Source organism: Suricata suricatta, chromosome 5 (assembly GCF_006229205.1).
Source record: "Suricata suricatta isolate VVHF042 chromosome 5, meerkat_22Aug2017_6uvM2_HiC, whole genome shotgun sequence".
NCBI lineage: Eukaryota > Metazoa > Chordata > Mammalia > Carnivora > Herpestidae > Suricata > Suricata suricatta.
This window is the reverse complement of record NC_043704.1, coordinates 81,178,661-81,200,838: the sequence shown is the minus strand read 5'-3', so window position 1 is coordinate 81,200,838 and position 22,178 is coordinate 81,178,661. Positions and strand designations below refer to the sequence as shown.

Here is a 22,178-nt window from a genome sequence, read left to right as displayed (position 1 = left end):
GGGAAGGGCATACTTCTTTTTGGAAATATACTTTTTTAAATAGGTTCCAATCTTCAAAAGGTTTATTTCCTCAAGAATTGGGTGGAAAAAAAAAATCTATTCTGGGACATCTGATTACTGACCACCAGAGGGAGATGTTTCTTTTCCTGGTCCCTTCTTTAGATATTGTACTGGGGTCTACTGATGTGTTTTTACACAAAAGAGGATGTGTGAAGGCCCAGACCCTTTTTTGGTCTAATATCTCCTGATTGTCAGTCTTAGGTTTCTTTTTTTTTTTAATTTTTAATGTTATTTTTGAGAGAGACAGGAGTGAGCTGGGAAGGGCAGAGAGAGAGAGAGGGAGCCATACAATCTGAAGCAGGCTCCAGGCTCAGAGCTGTCAGCACAGAGCCCAAGGTGGGGCTTGAACTCACAAACCATGAGATCATGACCTGAGCTCAAGTTAGATGCTTAACCAACTGAGCCACGCAGGCGCCCCGATCTTAGGCTTCTTGAGGCTCAAATATTCTTCTTACTTCAGACTTTGATCTGATGACCAACAGTACATCATTACTCTGGGGGCTCAACCAAACCTGCATTTATTGCTTAGATACTGTCAAAGACTGTTACCAAACAATGGACAGCACATTCTGGATCTGACATTCTGATGACCTTGACTTTCTGATGACGTTATTTGGCAGGTTTGGTACTCAAAAGTCAGCTGACTGACAGAAATCTTTCTCCAATGGTCAGTCAACATATACATAGATATATGAAGACCTAGCATATAAATAGATAAGCAGGATGATCAGTTTTTAAATATGTACCATATGATATCCTCTAAAAAATAAATGAGAAATAGCAAATTTGGGGAAAAGCCTTCTGTAATTTCACAATTACTTAAGCATAACTTCTTCCATGATGTAGAGAAATAATTTTAAACATGAATCTAAAAGTAATGGAATAGCTCCAGAAGAAGAATAAATAATTAGAGACATTTAGTTATACATCTAGCCTTTACTGGAAATTATCTTAGTCTCATTAGCTTCTTGGGGATTGTAGTTTTTATGTAATTTGAGGAAACATCTCTTTTAGCTGTTTTCTAGAAATTTCCTATAGACTTTATTGCAGCAGAGGTTTTTCTACTCCATAAAATTGAGATAAAATGGGCTTGGAATTGCATGCTCTGTGGAAATCCCCATGTCCTAACACTTCTGTGAAATCCTGGGAAATGTATAATTTCATGGTCCCTCTGGCTCTGCCTTCCTAAAATTTTGGGGCCCCATCCCTGTCATCGTATGGTTGTTTCTCTATCTTCATCCTGTCATTGACCCAAACATGAAGTTCAGCACCTTTCCTTCATGTCCAAAAAAACAAAAACACTCATCCAAAGTCAAGGTGAATGTCAGAGACTTTACTAAAGGTTTAGGATATTGGAAAGGGCTCACATTTTGAACAACTGAAATCACATAGTAGATATTTATCCCCCTCCTAAAAATTTTGTCAAACTATTTATTATATAGTTTAGCCATACTCTTTCTCCTCCTCTTTCTCCTCTCCTGTTATTTTCCTCACTCCCAAATTCCTGCATAATTTCCTACGTATTTATTCCCAACTCCTATTGTTCATTCCCCTTGGGTCTTCTACTATCAATATTTTTTCCAGGTATTTTCATTTTAAAAAACCTGAGAGGAATTTTGGAGCCAATTGTAAACATGATCAAATTCTCACTGGCATATACTTATACAGACTGCCTTCCATGTCACCTAGGACGGGTACCGAAGAAAGAGCATTGCTCCAGGAGCCTTGCTTTCTGGCCAGGTCACCTCAGCCACCATCTTCACATAAAAACGAGCTCTCTTATCCCAGGGGTGATGGCTAGGATGCTAGCTGTGATATTTCTGGTGGTCATTTTACAAGGAAACTGGAAAAAGAGACAGCATCACATGTTGGACTCAACACAGAAAATAAGGTCATGGTGTATGGGGTGGGAGGTGCAGAGAGAGGAGCATGAGATATTTTGTAATCAACTAGTATTTATTGAACATTTATTTGTTAAGGCTCTTCAGTAAAAGCATGCGGGGGTGGGGGGAGGAATCTTGCACAGGATCCTATGGTTCCATCAGGGATTAAAACCCCTAGAATGTTAACAAAGTCTAATTTGTCCTCACCCAGGCTGAATGGAGAGAAGAGGTGAAAAAACACTTTGAGAAGATCAAAAGTGAGGGGACCTGTATACACCGATTAGATGAAGAACTGATTCGGAGGCGCAGAGAAGAGCTCAGGTCTGCTGTTCTCTCCTTTCCCATCTCTTCTCATCCCCAGATCTTCAGATACCAGCAGGAACTCTCCTTGTGTTGAAGAGTTCTGTTGAAACTCCCATTTCACCTTGTACACACCTTTCATCTGTGCTACTTACTGTTAATTCTCTTTAAAAGTTGCCCTAAAAGGTAGCCATCCTTTATACTGCTGCTCCATTTGCTCCCTGCAGTCTTGTTGTCCTCCTTTATTACATCTTTGCAGCAAACACTCCTGGAGCAATGCTCTTTCTTCGGTACCCGTCCTAGGTGACATGGAAGGCAGCATTTTACAAGATGTAGTTCCTGTCTCAAGGTGCTTATGATCAATGAAGGGGCACAAGACACAGTCATAGATAGCCACTGTATTAGGCAAGATCTGTACTACAGATAAGTACAAGGTCATGGAATCAGCCTGATTGCATATTCCCAATAGCATGTACATGTTATACTATTCTTATTAAGATATCATCAACACTGCACAAAGGCTACAAATTATATACAAATCACATTCAGATTTTATCTGTGACCCTCCTGGCTATTCGGTATGGCTAGATATGGCCCCTAAGGATAAACCAAGTAAAGCTTGGCTTTCCCATCTCCCTCTCCCAACTTGTTAGTCATTGCATCAAAAAGGGGATTTTTTTAAATGTTTGTTTATTTTTGAGAGAGAGGCAGAGAGCGAGCTGGGAAGGGGCAGAGAGAAATGGAGACAGAATCTTAAGCAGGCTGTCAGCACAGAGCCCGACACGGGGCTCAAACCCGTGCACTACAAGGTCATGACCTGAGCTGAAGTTGGATGCCTCACCCACTGAGCCACCCAGGCATCCCAGACCAATGCTTTTGTGAGAAACCATCCTGGTTCTTATTTCATTAGTGCCATTCTTTGTTCTCCCCCAAGGTAGTAACTTTGCTGATCCTCTATTTTCTTTGATAGGCATGCTTTGGATATTCGTGAACACTATGAGAGAAAACTTGAGCGGGCTAATAATTTATACATGGAACTGAGTGCCATCATGCTGCAGCTGGAAATGCGGGAGAAGGAGCTCATTAAGTATGTATCCAGACTGCTGTCTGTCCTTATTGGGATGGGTCTCCCAATCAGCAGAAATGCACTGCTCCTCCACTGTTGCTACTACTCAAAACTAAATATAGCAAATACTTTATTCATTTACCCAACATTCCCTAAAGGATGTGCTGTGCACAGGTCTCTACCCCCCGACGAAGCTTTAGCTGGGTGGGGTTGCTGTAGAGCACGTTATAGAGAAATGTGCACTTGACAGACATTTGCAACTTCACCCTGTGGAATGGCCCCAAGAAAGGGTCCTCATTTCAAGAAAAGCTTGATGTGGATGAGTATAAGCTTTATGTCCCCCGGGCAAGTAAGGTGGCTGATATAAGAGGTTTACGGTACTCTTGGAAGGACAAGAAACCTGGTGGTCCTGACCAAAACAGCAACTGAAAATAAGTAGGTCTTCTACCATCGCATTGTGTCTCCCGTGGGGTGTGCTGGGGAAGGGAAGGTCAGCCCCTGAGACCACCTGAGAGTAGCAGGGCAGAGCAAAGTCACATTAGTTAAATTTTGTATCTTTGTTCCCCTTTTAATCTGAACAGTAACATTGTAATTCAAATGGCATATATCTGTTAAGTGTGACTAGCATCTGTGAGTGGAATTAGCTTGTGAAAACATTCTGCCCGTCTGTCTGCAGTGATTGAGATGTGGCTTTTCCTTTCATTCTGCAGACGTGAGCAAGCAGTGGAAAAGAAGTATCCTGGAACCTACAAGCGACACCCTGTCCGTCCAATAATCCACCCCAATGCCATGGAGAAACTCATGAAGAGGAAAGGTGCGCCTCATAAATCAGGGATGCAGACCAAACGGTGAGACACTTGTGCCAGCCTGGCATTCAGAGAAATGAGAAAATACCCCCCTAAAAATACATGATCACATCATGGTTGGTGTGCCCACTCCGTAGCTCATCATTGACACACTTGCCTCTAGATAAAACAGAATGGGGAAGTGAGAGACTGTGTTACAAACTCTAGGACTTTAGTTTTTACTGTCTGAGGACATAGATATTGTCTTAGGATGGAATAGTGAAAAGAGAAAGCACCTGGGAGCCAGACAGACCTGGATTCAAATCCCAGCTCTGCCTATCATAAAGCGCATGATGTGGGTCATGTCACTTGACCTCTGTCAACTCCATGGGTAAAATGGTATAATGATCACACATGAGTTCCTCTTCTTTTTTTGACATGTAGCACACAGAATTGGGTTCACCATAATTCTTGTTTTATGCAACAGTTATCTATGTATTTCCCACTTTCATTTATTCATTTAGTTCTTTTTAATAATGTAATAAGTGCCTATAAATCTACCACCAAAAACAAAAGCAGGGGCTTTGATAATTACCTATACCTAATCATGTGGGTCCCCTTATCCCCTCATTCTACTCCTGCATGGGACTTCTATGATGTTTAAAAAGATAAATGTGGGGTGCCTGCATGGCTCAGTTGGTTAAGTGTCCAACTTCGGCTCAGGTCATGATCTCACAGTTCGTGGGTTTGAGCCCCACGTTGGGTTCTGTGCTGACAGCTCAGAGCCTGGAGCCTGTTTCCGATTCTACGTGTCCCTCCCTCTCTGCCCATCCCCTGCTCATGATCTGTCTCTCTCTGTCTCTCAGAAATAAATAAATGTTAAAAAAAATTTTTTAATATACAAGTGAGGGGTGCCTGGGTAGTTCGGTCAGGTAAGCCTCCGACTCTGGTTCAGGTCATGATATCGTGGTCTGTGAGCTCGAGCCCCACGTCGTGCTCTGTGCTGGCAGCTCAGAGCCTGGAGCCTGCTTTGGATTCTGTGTCTCCCTCTCTCTCTGCCCCTCCCCTGCTCACACCCTGTGTCTTAAAAATGAATAAATGTTAAAAAAAATTGTAAGATAAAATTACAGACCACTGGTGCTATAAAATTAGTTTTTGAATAATTTTTTTAAAAGAGTGTCATTTCCACTAACTACAACACCTTTTCCTTGGATTAGTTTAATCTTTAAATGCTCTTCCAGTCAGGTTTTTTTTTATTATCAGGCTCTACTAGATCCCTATTCCTCCCAAATAATGGACAGTGGACTGTGTTCCAGCCAAGTTAATGTAGAGGAAAGAAATGTCCCTAAACCTGGGGTGTAGACCCAATGGTGAGACTTGAGAACAATGCAATAAGGATAAAAGTAAGGACAAAATGCAAACCAAGAATGTATTTTAAGGCTTTCAGAATGGTGGCCATTCTACCGTAGCATGACTAATAGAAATCTAAACTACTAAGGAGAAACGACATGGATTGATTCCAATCTTGCTTTTACTTACCACCTCTGACCAGCTTCTAGTCAAATACTGAGAAATTGTTTGCAGATGGCACCTTGCAAAACCCTCTGAGGATCCCAACACCTCTTTGTTTTGCTGTGTTAATCAGAGACAGAGTTCACCTTCTGGCTCCTCCCTGCATTCTGCTACAGATAAAACTAAGAGCTTTGGAGGAGAAAACAGCACTTCTTAATTTTTTAAAATTTTAGCTCATGTTTACTTTTAATTTGGGCTATGAGGAATATGTTTGGAAGAGTTTGCCACCACCAGCAGATGCTTAGTTGACAAGCTAACTGAACTCATCCAGGAAGGCAACCTGGAATGGGTCTTTGAGCTGCGAAGAGTTCTGCTTTCAGTCGATTACCCCTGGAGGATTTCAGGTGCAGATTATTTGGACAGTCCAGTGATTAAGTCAGAAGCTCAGTGACCTCTCAGGAGATCAGAGAGGAAAAACCATCCACTACCTATGGTGTGTCAATGTGGGTTCAGTTGGGGACTAAAAAGAAGAGAATCAGAGGCCACCTATGGACCCACTAAGCCTGTCACAAGTGAGTATAATCCAGTACAATAGTCTAACTACCTCATAACGAAGAGAAGCTTGGAAAGGGGAAAGAGCTATTCCTTAGTGTCAAAAGACTGGGGGTCTGAGTTAGGAGTTCTGTCATTTACTTACTTTGTGATGGACACAAGCCAACTAACCTCTAGGATCCTGCAGTGCCATTATCTATAAAATGAATATAGGAAAATGAATAGTAGGAAACAAGTGTTTTATATATTATAAAGTGCTTTGTAAATGGTGAGGTGCTGTATCATTGTTACTCTGTGATGTTTGCATTGCTAGGTTCAATAAAAGCAGCCTTCATCTGACTTAGGACACTTCTGCCTCAGCTCTCTTTTAGATCCCACCCTGACCAGTCGCTGTATAAGTAGATGTCCCTAACTGGGCCTTGGATGGCCCTCTTGCCTCAGTAAAAGCCCCAGCACCTCCTCAATTCACATACTTCCTCTGGCACAATTTGGCCAGCTGACCACAGAACCATGATTCTGAGGCAGGAAGATGCTGATAGCACACGGTATCCTGCCCACCTTATTATACACCAGTGTTTCCTGGAACTTCTGTGCTAAGATGAGCCTTGAACCATATGCCTAAAAGAGAAGAAAAACTATCTCCTACAGTCTAATGCCTAGTAACTTCCTATGAGCCCTAGCTATTCAAAGGTGGTCCTCAGTTCAGCATCGTCTGTGAGTGTACACTCTTGGGGCATGTGGGTGGCTCAGTCAGTTGAGCATCCAGCTCCTTGATTTCAGCTCAGGTCATGATCTCACAGTTCATGGGATCAAGCCCCACTGTCAGCGCAGAGTCTGCTTGGCATTCTCTCTTCCCCTCTCTCTCTCTGCCCTCCCCTGCTCGTGTGCTCACATTATTAGAAATTCTGACTCTTAGGCCTCAACCTACCCAACCATTTTAATAAGCCCCAAGTGATTTGTAGGCACCTTTAAGCTTGTCCTCTGAATTTCCAATAAGCCAGACTGGAAATTAGGAGAAACTTCTTGTCTGGATTCTGCCAGTAATGCCCTGTAAGACCATGAGGCACTTTGGGCTTTGGATTCCTCCTCACATAAGATGGAGGCAGCCCTGTATCTGTGGTTTTCAGACAAGGTCTGGGACGCCCTAGGGCCCACATAGAGGTGTCGGATTACTGAGGAAGCAAGAGAGGACGAGGAGGGGGAGCCCTGCGGGGAGGGGCTTCTGCTCTCCCACCCTCTTCAACTATTCCACTGTATCTGGCCGGCACAGGGGGTGGTGTGGGTGAGATATAATTGACATGCAGCATTACATTAGTTCCAGGTATACAATGTAACAATATACATGTATATACTTTGAAATAATTATCACATAAGTCTAGTTAACATCCATTCATCTGCATAAATAATTACATTTTTTCTTGTGATAAGAACTTTCAAGATGTCTTAGCAACTTACAAATATGCAGTATGGTACCGCTGACCACTGAACAACACGAGTTCGAACTACACAGAGGCACTTACATGTGAATGTTTTGCAGCATAATCCGGTACATGTATTTTCTCTTCCTTATGATTTTCTTAACATTTTCTTTTCTTTAGATCACTTTAAAAATACAGTATAGGGGCCCCTGGGTGGCTCAGTTGACTAAGTGTCCGACTTCAGCTCAGGTCATGATCTCATGGCTCTTGAGTTCAAGCCCTGTGTCGGGTTCTGTGCTAACAGCTCAGAGCCTGGAGCCTGCTTTGGATTCTGTGTCTTCCTTTCTCTCAGCCTCTTTCCCACTCATACTCTGTCTCTTCCTCTCAAAAATAAATAAACATTGAAAAAAACATTAAAAAATATAGTATATAATACATATAATATACAACATGTGTATTAATCCACTATTTATGTTATCAGTAAGACATCTGGTCAACACCAGGCTATTATTAAGTTTCCTGGAGTCCGAAGTTTTACTTGGACTTTTGACTGTGCGTGTTATTCAAGGATCAACTGTATCATCAACTATAGTCTCTCTCTCTCGATGCTGTACATTACATCCACAGGACATATATATTTTATAACCAGAAGTCTGTACCTTTTTGACCCTCTTCACCCATTTCACCCATCTTCTCCCCCACCCCCCACCTCTGGCAACCACCAGTCTGTTCTCTTACTATATTTTATGTACTTTCTCATAATTCATTTAAGAAAAAGATTCTCTTGCTTAAAAAAAGTGTGGGTCTTCCAGCTCTGTAATTTGCTGATTTGTGTCTGTCTGGTCCCAAAGAAGGAAGGAAGTAGTGGTCCTAACTGGTATCCTCGAGTCTCTGCCTGTACCAGTTCATCAGTATAGAAACCAGCTGTTGTTTAGCTGAGCACCCTGGAATCAGTGTGTGGGAGGTTTACCTTCCAGCTCTGGCTTCCTCTTGCACATGACCTACATGACCAGCACAGACAGCACTTGGAAACAGGACTGTGAGAGGACCTCCTCCCATAAGGAACCAGGACAATGCCAGGTCACACATCGCCGGCCCTTCTCTTGCTGGCTCTGTTCAATCTCCTAGGCTCCATACTATTTCCCCTTCCTCTGTCTCTGTCCCTTTCCCAACCTTCCTTAAGCATTTTTGAGTACTGTGAGCAGGGCTCCCTGCTAATATCCCTCCCATACAGAGATGGACGGACATAGTCCCAGTCCTCAAGGAGACCATGTCTAAACCTAGATCCTTAAGCTTAGCCTCCTGCTAATTAACCTGAGGTTTCCTTCTCTTGTACCAAACCCCTGTGATTTGTGATCTTTTGTGGGATCTATCTAGATCATCACACAGATTTCTCATCGTGGGCAAACCCATGCCAATGGCTTGGCATATTTGCCCCAGGCTGATAGATGAGATTATAAAGAAAAGATTAAGAAACCTATAGGGTAGAATTAGAATTTAAAAGGGATTGAGTTCCTCAGCTAGTGAGGCACAGAATGAAATCCAAAAGGAATAAAGAAAATCCTCTATGGATGAACATCTAGGTTGTTTCTAATTTTCTGCTGTTTTAAACTATAGTATAACATAAACATCTTCAGATATATACCTTCAGGCACATCTGTTATCTCCATTGGATAAATCCCTGCCTGTGATTGCTGTTTCACAGGGTGTGTGTATTTAAGGCTTGGGTTACATTTCCCCTAACTTGAATGTGTTTTTTCATACATTTAAAACGAAATCTTTTCTTTTCTCCCAGGCCAGATCTGTTGAGATCTGAAGGTATCCCCAGTATGGAGGTGGCTCCTGCCGCATCCCCTTTGTCTGGAAGTCCCAAAATGTCCACCTCAAGCAGCAAGAGCCGGTATCGGAGCAAACCACGCCACCGCCGGGGGAACAGCAGAGGCAGCCATAGTGACTTTGCAGGGATTTTGAAAAATCAGCCAGCGCAAGAAAATTCACCACATCCCACTTACCTACACCAAGCTCAATCCCAGTACCCTTCTTCCCATCACCATAATCCTCTGCAGCAGCAATACCAGCAATGCCCTCCTGCTGTGTCTCAGAGTCACCATCCCAGACTCAACATGCACGGACAGGACATTGCAACCTGCGCCAACAACCTGAGGTACTTTGGCCCAGCAGCAGCCCTGCGGAGCCCGCTCAGCAACCATGCTCAAAGACAGATGCCTGGCTCTAGCCCTGACCTCATCTCTACAGCCATGGCCGCAGATTGCTGGAGAGGTTCTGAGCCTGACGAGGGCCCAGCTGGCCCCTGGGGCTGTTGTCAGGCTGACCCTTATGACCCCTGCCTCCAGTGCAGGCCAGAACAGTGTGGTTCCTTAGACATACCCTCTGCTGAGCCAGTGGGGAGGAGCCCCGACCTTTTCAAGTCACCAGCACACAATCCCCTCTCGGAAAATGCCCAGGGTTCTGAGAAAACGGACGAAAACGAATTCAAAGGCTGTAGGTCTGCATCATCCCTTGGCATCCCTCATCACGTCACCCCCCCAATGCTACCTCGAAACACAAGGCCCCTGCAAAAGGTAAGCCATAGCGACAACAGCGGCGTGTGGCACTGCCTTCATGGAATGTTGGAGCCTGTCGTGTTGTGCACATTGGAACACAATGTAGTATGTCCGTTTTGTAAAAGGATGAGATGGCAAAAGCATATACATAAGTTTGTTTGTTTGTTTTTACATTAAATCTCTCTTGCCACACTGCTTAAGTGATAGAGAATACACTTTGAGAACTACAGACCTCAGAGGACTGTTTCAAATAATACATGTTATAAATAGATAACCAGGGATATGTAAGCAAAACTAGAACTCCCCTAGGCTAGTCATGATGTTGCAAGAAGGAAGGGTCCCATTCTAAAACAAGTTTGAAAAACATAGTATTCTCTGTCCTCTCTTGGAAATTCCTAGTCCACATCAACAAATTCTAGGCTTTAAAAAATCATACAGAGGTGCCTGGACGGGTCAGTCAGTTAAGCATCAGACTTCAGCTCAGATCATGATCTCACAGTTCACAAGTTTGAACCCCGCATCTGGTGAGCTGGAGCCCTGCTTTGGGTGATCATGTGTCCCACTTTGGGTAAGCTGGAACCCTGAAGCTGAGCCCTGCTTCTCTCGCTCTCTCTCCTCTCTCCCCTCTGCTCCTCATGGGATTCTCTCTCTCTTCCTCTCTCTCTGCCCCTTGCTTACTTGTGCCCTCTCTCAAAAAAAAAAAAAAAATCATACAATACCTTGTTTAATCCAGCATTTCCCTCACCTATTTGGCCATAATGGCTTTAAAAATAACATCTATTAATATCTCATGGAAATAGCCTTCTTCATAATTTATTTTGGAGGGGTGCCTGCCTGGCTCAGTTGGTAGAGCATGTAAGGGTAGACCCTTAAGCTTAGGGTCATGAATTCAAGAGGCATGTTGGGTGCAAAGCCTACTTAAGAAAAAAATAAAATAAAATATTAAGCAAAGCAATATATTTTGGAAACCCCTGCCTTTATTAATAACCATCACGACCCAGCGAGTTCTTAGTCATCGAAACCTGTTCTCCTCCTCCTCACCCACTAGCTGCCTAGGGTTTATTAGCTTGGAGGCACTCTACCATAGTGGTTAACAGCATGAGCCTGGGAGCCAGACAGATCTGAGTTCAAAGCAAGGCTCTTACATTTAGAATCTCTATGAACATTGCTGCCCTTGTCTATAAATGGGGCAAATACTGGCCCCTGTCTCACTGGCTGACATGAAGATTAAATGGGTTAATACATATAAAGCATTTTGAACAGGACCTGGCACATAACAAACTTCCAAAAATGTTAGCTCATCTTGCTACGGAGTTAAAAATCACATTATGTATGAAAAGTGTTCAGTGCGGGGCAGACCCCAGTCAGCCCTCAGCGGTGCTTCACCTCAGCATCACTCAGCAGGGGCTCAGGTGAAGGAATGAGAGGGTTTAAAATGTAAATGAGATTGTTTTGGTCAATTAGACATTTAAAAGAAGTTGACATATCCATCAGAATGACTAGAATCAGGGGCACCTGAGTGGCTCAGTTGGTTAAGTGTCCAACTTCAGCTCAGGTCATGATCTCACAGTTCGTGGGTTCGAGTCCCCTGTCAGGCTCTGTGCTGACAGTGTAGAGCCTGGAGCCTGCTTCAAATTCTGTGTCCCCCTCTTCCTCTGCCTCTCCCCTGCTCACACTCTGCCTCTCTCTCTCTGTCTCTCTCTCAAAAATAAACAAACATTAAAAAACAAAGAATGACTAGAATCAAAAAGACAAGAAATAACAAGTTGGAGAGGATGTGGGGAAAAGGGAACTCATGTTCACTGTTGGTGGGAATGTCAACTGGTGCAGCACTATGGAAGAGAGTATGGAGGTTCCTCAAAATATTAAAAATCGAACTACCATATGATGTAGTAACTTCACTTCTGGATATTTACCCAAAGAAAACAAAAGCACTAATTAGAAAAAATATGTGCACCCTTGTGTTTATTGCAGTATTGTTTACAATGGCCAACATATGGAAACAACCTAAGTGTCCATCAACAGATGAATGGATAAAGATGTGTGTGTGTGTGTGTGTAAATGCACACACACACACACACACACACACACACATACATACACCAGGATACACTCAACCATAAAAAAAAAGAAATCTTGCTTTATTATTAAGCTAAGTAAAAAAAGTCAGACATAAAAAAATACCACGGAATCTAAACAAAAAAAACAAAAATGGATTCATAAACGTGGAGAACAAACTAGTGGTAGCCAAGGGGGTGGAGTGGCAGGAATGGGTGATACAGGAAGAGGGGGTTAAGAGGTTCAGACTTCCAGTTACAAAATAAATAGGTCACAAGGGGTGAAGAGTAAAGCATAGGAAATATAGTCAATAATCCTGTAATAACTTTGTAGGATGACAGATGATACCTATACTTGTTTTGGCAAACATAGCAAAATATATAGAATTGTTGAATCACTGTTACCCACCTGTAATTTATATAATATCATAAACCAACTACACTTGAATTTTAAAAAAATAAGTTGAAGCTGAGGGCTCCTATCTTAGAACTATATTTCTTCTCCACGTGCAGGGAGGCTGCTGACTAAGCATTCCCAGAGATTAAGTTGTGTTTTGGGTGCCCTGCCCCCCTACCTGCTATGTGGCCAGTAACATGTATTGCTTTCTTTTTTTTTAAATTTTTTTAATGTTTATTTATTTTTGAGAGAGAGAGAGAGAGAGAGAGAGAGAGAGACAGAGCATGAGAGGGGGAGGGGCAGAGAGAGAAGGAGACACAGAACCGGAAGCAGGCTCCAGGCTCTGAGCTAGCTGTCAGCACAGAGCCTGATGTGGGGCTCGAACCCACGAACGTGAGATCTGACCTGAGCCGAAGTCGGAGGCTTAACCGACTGAGCCACCCAGGCGCCCCAACATGTATTGCTTTCAGTAACAACTTTATTGAGATATAACTCACGTACCATAAAGCTCTCCCATTAAGTGAGCAACTCAGTGCTGTTATTCACAGCTATGCAGTCATCACCACAACAGTTTTAGAATATTTTCATCATCCCCAAAACAAACATGGCATCCTTTAGCAGTCACCCTGGTCCCCTCCGGAGTAACATCTATCTTTGAGCCATTCCAATGCCGTTTTGATTCATTCTGTGGACACGGGGGCAGGAAACACACACCCTACCCATGTGCGCTCCCTGGAATAGCACTCCCAGAACCTCTCTCAACCGGGATACACTTCCATTGTACGCCTAGGGCAGATGCTCATCCCGGCAATCAGTATAACCCCATGCCTGTCTTTCTTACTCAAAAAGGCATTTCAGAATACAAACCGGTAAGAGTGATGGTTATATTAATTTTTTTTAACATTTATTTTTTATTTTTGAGAGACAGAGAGACAGAGTGTTGAGCAGGGGAGGGGCAGAGAGAGAGGGAGACACAGAATCTGAAGCAGACTTCAGGCTCTGAGCTATCAGCACAGAGCCCGACACAGAGCTCGAACTCATGAACCATGAGATCATGATCTGAGCTGAAGTCACCCGCCTAACTGACTGAGCCACCCAGGCGCCCCAGAGTGATGGCCTATTAAAACTGACTTTAAAAGTAAGTTATCCTCAGTCTTTGGTACAATAACTTGGGCCCAGTTACCCACTTCACAAGGGGTGATGTAATCCAATACATCATGATTCTGTGGGTAAGGACAGCTGATTTTAGGTGTGGCTGTTCTTATGTCCTCGAAGAGAAATGGACTCTTCCTGTGAAGGAAGATCATCTTCTCAGGACACTTACTCAGCCTTCCAGATCAACCACAGAGCCCTAGCAATCACAAGGCCTCAGATGTCCCAACCAGAGCTCCCATATCCTGGCCAAAATGCTGGCTCAGTGATGCACTAAGCACCTGTTTTGTATACAGTGTTGTATTCATGGTGGGATGAGAAATACAAGATATGGCATGACCCTCAAATAAGGTATGCCTTAGCAGTGCAAATGATATAAGCATAGTAACTACAGTGAAAAGATGATTGGTTACGTAAAAGGGGAAAAGTCGTTTTGAAGAACTGAAAGATCACTTCTTGGTGGAGTGGGCCTTGTGTCAGGGCCTTGAACCATGAATAACAATAATTACAAAAGACTGCCCCCAAATCCAGAACTTCGCTCTAGTTTCCCCTCCTCATCACTCACCTTGGACAGTCTCATGGAGTCCTCACCTGCCTGAGGGCAAGGCTCACATTTACTCAGTTCTGTGTGTCTTCCAGCAAGGAGCACAGACCCAGTCATCATGGACGCCCAGGAAAAGTTGTTGAAGGAAGGAAGGAAAATCTATGTGTTTAAAGATGACACTCAGCAAACTACTATTCAATGCCTTTTTATTATTATTAAATCTTTTATATGGAGTGTGTGTGTGTGTGTGTGTCTGTGAGAGAGAGAGAGATTGAGATAAAATTCTCCCCTTGTTCTCCTCAGAGTGGAGATGACTCCTCAGAAGAAGAAGAAGGGGAAGTAGATAGTGAAGTTGAATTTCCACGAAGACAGAGGTAAAACCAGTAAACACACATGACTGTTTTCAATGTAATGAAATCCTGGGTTTGCCATACTTCCTGTTCAGTCACAAATCACCTTTGAACAGCCACCTTACAGGGAGATTTGAACTCACCATTTCTCTTTTCCCACTGCCACATTTTGATGGATGGCTGTGCACAGCAGATCCTAGTTCATCAGAATTCATTGCTTAGGAACTTTAGGATGAGGAACATGAATACGGATTCAAGGTTGCATTTGAGAATGTAGTAGGCATTTTATGAGAGATGGCCATTCTGTTTTGTGGATAATGTCGTTGGTTTCTGGTGTTCCTCCTTGTATTGGTTTCTTGGGCTGCTATAACAAAATACAACAGGCTGGGTGGCTTAAACAATGGGAATTTATGTTTCACAGTTCTGGAGGCTGGGAAGTCCCAGATCAAGGTTCCTGGTGAGAACTCTCTTCCTAGCTTGTGGACGGCAGCCTTCTTGCTGTGTCTGTATAGGGCTGGGGTGGGGGAGTATGGGACAGAGGTGGGGGAGGGAAAGGAATGAAGGGAAGGGAAAATATCTTCCTCTTATAAGGTCACAGCCCCATGGGATTTTGGACATGCCCTTATGATCTCATTTAGCCTTAATTATTTCCTAAGAGCCTGTCTCCAGATTCAGTCACACTGAGGTGGGGCTTCAACATATGAATTGGGGTGGAGGTGGGGTAGGGGGAACACAATTCAGTCCATAGCACCGTCCATGCCTTGCATTTTATGCCTCAAGTCAAGTATAATTAATTAGGTTGAGTCCTCCTTTAACCCAACCTTAAAAATAGCTTCCTGCTTAGCCTGTAATAATTATTTGTAAATTAAAGAAGTACTATATCTCCCTACTTCTAGAAAAGAGCTGCCCTTATGTAGGAGTGAAGAAGGTAGTTTTCCTCCAAGAAAGCCTTTTCTGCTATTAGGCATTCTGTTCTTGAAGAGTTGGCTCTAAGAATCTGCCAGAAAGGCTTGTGTACCTGCCCAGAAACAGGAATTCTCTGCAAACCAAGGGATTCCTTTGGTAAATTGTATTCTGGGTCCCCACTCTGTGCAAAGAATTGAAATCTGTTCTCATCCCCTGAGCTATTCCTGCCACATTGCTATTGCTGCCTTATTGTCTCCTTGGTTTCTCCTGTGCAGTGAGACAGAATCCGAGTAAAATGTCTTTGTTCTCTGAACTCACTCTACTGACATCACAGTTATATGACTTCCAGCTTTATCCCCATGACACACCATGCACACGGCCCACCGAATGGCTTTCTGGCCATGATGCAAATTATATGTATGTATTCACTGCACGGTTTTCCTTTTTATAACATTTTTCTCCCTGTCTCTTTTCTGGATTCCCAGCCTTGAGATGTTGTGTAAGTCCTACTTTAATTTCCTTCTCCCACAGGCTCTTTTCAGGTGTCCTTGATCCCCTCAACCTTGTAGCTTATCACCTGACCTTGTCATTGGTGAGGCTCAGATCATATGCCATCAAAATCACTTTGTACTAAGAGATACAAAAGATCTGACAATGACAGAGGAAAAAGTCAGTCTTCTTTTTATTATTTGTTTTCTTTCGAAACCAATGTGGGCTAACAGCATTCTTATTTACTAGGCTATTTATAAACAATAGGGAAAAACTAAAGAACGTTTCCAAATTCCCCCCCTGTCCCCTGGCCTCCTGCAGATTTTGCCTCATCTGAGCTAAACCCACATGTTAACTGGAATGAGCCATTACCTGACCAGGCAGTGCCCACAGCTGCAGAGCGAATGTCCCTTCCAAGCTCATCTCCATTGGGTGTTGCTGACAGGGCAGAGACACTTGGCTTTCCGTGGCTGCCATGCCCAGTGGGAAATGCAGCTAGAGAATGACACTGAGCAGGGTATGAGTAGACTTGGCCCAAGTGGCAGCTCTGCCTTCTCTGATGGTGTGGCCTGGAACAAGTCACTTTCCTTGTCTGGCTCCAGTTTTATGGCCTGAGAAATGAGTTAGACCAAAGAATCCCTCAAGACTCTTCTACCTGCAAGAACCTGGGAGGTCTACCCATAAGAAGCTGAATTTCAGTTTGAACATTTCCATACCATGCATGCATGTGCGCACTCTGATCAGAGCAGCTGAGTTTCTCAACGACTATCAGTAGCCATCAACTGTGGAGTGTACTCTGTAGCCACATAAACATACAAACCAAATGAACAAGGACATTCAAATTTCCTTCTCTTTTGCTTCAAAACTAAATAGTGTTTATACCTAGATTTTTTTTTTTGGTCTCCCTTGGGGCAGGGAGACACCTAGAAAACCTCTCACCAAGGCTACAGTCTAAGAACATAGTTGTTCCTGTGATTAAGTTCTTCCGGTTCTTGTGGTTCTAGGCCCCATCGCTGTATCAGCAGCTGCCAGTCATATTCAACCTTTAGCTCTGAGAATTTCTCTGTGTCTGATGGCGAGGAGGGAAATACCAGCGACCACTCCAACAGTCCTGATGAGTTAGCGGATAAACTGGAAGACCGCCTGGCGGAGAAGCTGGATGACCTGTTGTCCCAGACGCCAGAGATCCCCATTGAGATATCCTCGCACTCAGATGGGCTCTCTGACAAGGAGTGCGCTGTGCGCCGCGTGAAGACGCAGATGTCTCTGGGCAAGCTGTGTGCGGAGGAACGTGGCTACGAGGTGGGGCTTCTCCTCCCTTCTCCTCTGACCACTGTAGCTTCTTGCGTTTAGAGCATGCTTCAGCCACTGAGTGCATAAGATAAAACAAGTGCCTCCTGGAAGTAATTAGAAGTACAGAGATCAACAGAGCTCCCTGAAGTAAGGGCAGCTGTCCTAAATGAGGCACAAACATCGAACTGCTCAGGCAGCCTTCGTTCTACGATTTAACCCAAACATCTCCTCTCCTGACCCCGTCTCCCTTGTGGTTAAGGGTATGTGCTTCCCCCCTCCATGTCCCCTGGCTGATGCTCGCATAGCACAGAGAACACTTCAGTCCCTGTCCAGTACTGCCTTTGAAGCAGGATAGCACAGTGGTTGTAAGTTTACACCTGGAATCTGACTGCCTAGATGCCAATCCCAGCCTGAGTTCTCTACTGACTGAATGGGCAGCACTGGGCAAGCTCCTGACCTCTCTGTAGGTTGGTTTCCTTATCTGTAAAGTGGGAGTGATTAACAACACTTATCTCCTAGGGGGCCTGTGAGGATTAAATGAATTTCAGGATGTAAACCACTTACAGCTCTGTCCCTGGCACATAGCGAACACTATGTAAATGGGGCTGAGGTGGTACTGCTATCATCACCGACATCATTTTTTTCTTCCATGATTTTATTTAAATTCCAGTTAGGTAACATACGGTATAGTAGTGTAGTATTAGTTTCAGGAGCAGAATTTAGTGGCTCATCTCTACACTCATCACAACACCCAGTGCTCATCCCAACAAGTGCCCTCCTCCTAATGCCCATCACCCATTTGGCCCATCCCCCCACCTCCCTCCCTCCAGCAACCCTCAGTTTGTTCTCTATCATTAAGAGCCTCTTATGCTTTGCCTCCCTCTCTGTTTTTATCTTCTTTTACTTTTCCTTCCCTTCCCCACGTTCATCTGCTTTGTTTCTTAAATCCCGCATATAAGGCCATTGTCATGTTTATATGTCTTCTCTCTCCCAAAGCCCTGCGAGGACAGGATGTGGTCTCATGCATCACAGCCAGCAGCCCAGCCCAGTGCCTGTCCTGGGGGAGGCGTTCTGTGCATGTTTACTAAGTGATTTCCCAAATGAATTAAGAATTAAGGTTTCCTTTTGTCTCGACTTTGCAGAATCCTATGCAGTTTGAAGACTCGGACTGTGACTCTTCAGATGGAGAGTGTTCCGATGCCACAGTCAGGACCAATAAACATTACAACTCTGCTACTTGGTAATGAAAGAAAACCCATCCTGAAGATCTCGTGACTATACTGGCATTTCAGAACCATCCCACCCCCAGACTCTTCCTACTCTCTCCCTGCTTTTTCGTCTGGGAAGAGAGCTGCCCCATCTTTCTTAACCCCTAGAAACGAGCTGCAATAACAGGAACATGAGACTTCGCAAATCTCTTGGAAAAAAAATATCCAAATGAAATTAAGTCTCACTGAACATTTCAATCAAGAATGGCAGGGATCTATTTTATTGAATATTCTAGCTACTGTAACATTGATATTTATTTTTGTTTGACATTTTAACACTTTGTACTGTAAAGAGTGAACTATATATGACATAGAGAGAGAGACACAATAATTTCTTGCAAAAAGAGAGAGAGAGAGAGAGAGAGAAAGGAAGAAAGAAAGAAAAGAAAGGAGTGGAATTTAGGAGCAACATCGTTGGGAATTTGTGGGGCCAGGAGGTATTATTCCTACTTGAACAGGGGACCAGTTCTTTTGGCCATAAGAGATGAAGAAGAGCCAGACCAAGACATACTGATTATTTTAGAAAAACAAAGAACAACAAAAGAAAAGCAATTCCAGGTAATTTGTGAACAGACCACATTAAGTTCAACCAGCTTGCCCACATGGGTGATGGAAATGATCTAGAAAAGATTGATGACCAGATAATTGCACCCAAGGTCCTTGAGGGCATGTGCTTCCTCTAGGAGGAAAAAAGACAACTGTACATGTGGAAGCTGATTTCATTTTAAGAATTTGAAGCAGCAGTTGGTAGTGAGAGTTACAGATAGCATCAAGCCTTGTCTCTGACAAATACTTCCCTTTTTAAAGCTGTCATTGTCATTACCTTGACAAATGTGTTACCTTGACCAATGTGTTGATTTTTCAGACTCAAGTGCCATTTTCTTACAGCCCAATCCCTTTCCACCTGTTGACCATTTCCTTTAGGGAATAAGGCAGGGGGCGCCAATAAGAGAAAAAGGAAACTTAAAACAGTATTAGAAAAGCAAATGTGGAATTTGTCAAAGTCCATTCTCACAATGTCTCAGTTCAGCTACATGGAGAAGATGGGATCACCCCTCTGTGGAACCAGGTTACTTGTCTACTGGAGTCATATTGATTCAAACAACAGACTTTGAAGGCAGCTAGTGTGTGTGTGAGTCTGTCCAATGTCCAATCCCAAAACACCCCCTTGTTTTTATTCATTAACTCATTCTATTTAAGAAGCTTTAGTGCCTGACTACCACTATCAGGATAAAGGCAGCATAAGCAACTTGCAAAAGGCAACCCCTCCCCCACCACAATAGCATTTTTGTTAAATGCAACTTGTATAGTGTATTTTACTGCACTTTGGATCAATGTGGTTTGAAATAATCGAATCTAGAAATTTATAGAAAGAACAAATGATGCTGAGCAGCAATTAGAGAGATTTTACAGTGTCCAAGGCATGAGGTCTTGGCTTGGCTCTGGGGTCAGGGGCTTTGAAAGTCATCCCAAGGTATTTCATCATGCCTCCACTTCAAGGACATTTTTATCTAGAATTTTACATAAAAACGGGTGTTGGCCTAGTTTCCATCTCTGTCTCCAAGACAGGTTACAGTCAAACAACCTCTCTAGGCTCAAGACCTGAAGAACATGGCTCGACTCTTTGACACTGCATCATGTTGGACGTTAGGAAAGACTTACACATACAGGTATTAAGCTTTTTCCAACACAGATGAAAACGTTGCCCTCCGCTGGGGGTCACCGATGGCATCAGCCAAAAAGGAAAGGCGGAGGGAATTTAGAGCACTTCCTTTGCTTGTTTGACCCTCCATTTGTTTACACTTTATGTTGAGACGTTGATTTAAAGTTTAGTGTCTATAATTTATAGCTCTTAGGTAGGATGAAGGAAAATGTTTAACTTATATGGAGAGCAGTATTGTTTGCATTAAATTATTCCATTTTGTATAAATTCTGTAGCTGGACTACATGAAAGATCTTAAGTTATGGCATTATTATCACTGTTATTTTGTTTTATAATAATTATCATTCTCATTTTCTGTCGATCAGAAGGTGTGGCTTACAGTGTAGCACAATGATTGTGTTTGTTGCTAACCATGAATAATTATGGATTTTTATGATTTTTACGAAGGAATGAAAATGGAACTGCCATTTGGGAGCTCCCTGGTATTCATCTTAGTTGTTTTCCCTCATTTTCTGTGTGCAACAACAATCATCTGAAGATGCGGGTTCTGCCCTGGAGGCCAGGGGATACACTGTGGCTTTGACTTGATCCTGAAAGCTCCCGGGTGGGCAGATGACTGGGAGATGGACAAATACTTCAAAAGCTGTAAACTTTCTCAAGTTTCTTAAGAAATAAAATCATGGGACTACATTAGAAGCAAAAAGAGAATTATTTAGTTCCCTGGGAGGAGCCGACCTAGAAAGTTGCTGCCCAGGGCCCGGGGGTTAGGCAGATTCAAGAGTGGGCAGCACAGTTTGTCATCTCCTTCTTGCCAGGTCCCACTGTACCAACCTTTTTTTTTTTCTTGGCTGGGAGTAGCAGGGAAACATAAAAAGAAACAAACAAAAAGATATATAGATCTATCACATGACATTGACATAAAATGCCTAGCTATGATGTCATCCCATAACAAGACTAGAGACATTCTAGAAGGAGACCTATTCAGAGGGTGATAGGGCTGGAAAAGTACCTTAAAAGGCCATATTTTCCATCGTTGGACTTCAGACCATGCTCAACTGTGGATCTCTCTGGTTCATTTCTTCCAGGAACAGTGAGTTCATTTCTTGGGACTTCAAACCACACTGAACTATGAATCTCTCTGGTTCATTTCTTCTGGGAACAAGTCTATATCCTCTTTCTCTCTAACATAAAACACACTTTAGCTCGTCCAGTTCTTGCTTACCTGTAGTGGCAAAAGAGAATCGTGAGGGTTAGTTTCTGTCCTACATCTTTCAGTGATGGTCTTCCTCGAAATCCCACACCTTAATACCTCATAACTTTGATGTCTTTTTGAATTCCCAAATATGATGCCATATACCTATCTGGGTTAACTATTATGAGCATGTTAGGGTAGTAGACAGTGTTGAATCTTGAGTCATTCACTGTATTGTCAAGAGTTGAATAAAGCTCCAGATTGAACCTTTTTATTTATTTATTTATTTATTTATTTATTTATTTATTTTTTTAGTAGAAGTGGCGAGAGGCTTTAGAAAGGAACAGTGTCCATAGTCTAGGATAAAAAGAGAAATGCCTTCTCTATCCCAGTCTTGCCCTTCACTGCCTGCCTTGAGCCAACCAGGACAATTTTGAATCGGTATGTGTCTCTTGGAGAGCAGCTCCACAGTGCTCTGAGGAGAGCAAATTCTAAGCTCAGGGAATGGAAGAGCTAATTCTTCAGCCCGAGGACTGCGCCTCAGTGCTTTAAGGAACCCCACAAGACTGTGATTTCAAGCTTCATTGTTGATTGTAAGCTTAACCCCTTTGGGATCAGTATCCACATTCATTTAGCATCTGTTTTTGACTGACTGCAAGATAAGGAGCTTTAATTTGTGTTGCAGATGAACATTTGGTTCTGATTTTCATCTATTTCTAGATCATGT

At 43.1% G+C, this 22,178-nt stretch overlaps 1 protein-coding gene and 1 long non-coding RNA gene across 2 annotated transcripts in view; one reads left to right on the top strand and one right to left on the bottom strand.

Moving 5' to 3' along the window:
• MAP3K13 (mitogen-activated protein kinase kinase kinase 13) overlaps positions 1–20,748 on the top strand; it is a 174,297-nt gene extending 153,549 nt beyond the window's left edge. The window contains exons 9-15 of the mRNA XM_029939713.1: positions 2,155–2,264; positions 3,214–3,330; positions 4,020–4,157; positions 9,372–10,158; positions 14,594–14,664; positions 17,040–17,337; positions 18,471–20,748. Of these exons, the coding sequence (XP_029795573.1) occupies positions 2,155–2,264; positions 3,214–3,330; positions 4,020–4,157; positions 9,372–10,158; positions 14,594–14,664; positions 17,040–17,337; positions 18,471–18,572 (1,623 nt within the window). The 3' untranslated portion in view covers positions 18,573–20,748. The remainder of the gene's footprint in view (positions 1–2,154; positions 2,265–3,213; positions 3,331–4,019; positions 4,158–9,371; positions 10,159–14,593; positions 14,665–17,039; positions 17,338–18,470) is intronic.
• Positions 16,207–21,742, bottom strand: LOC115291930. Its single transcript, XR_003908733.1, has 2 exons — positions 21,269–21,742; positions 16,207–17,432 (listed from the first exon to the last, which is right to left on the bottom strand). It is a non-coding gene; the product is annotated as an uncharacterized LOC115291930 (long non-coding RNA).
• Positions 21,743–22,178: the final 436 nt, after the last annotated feature.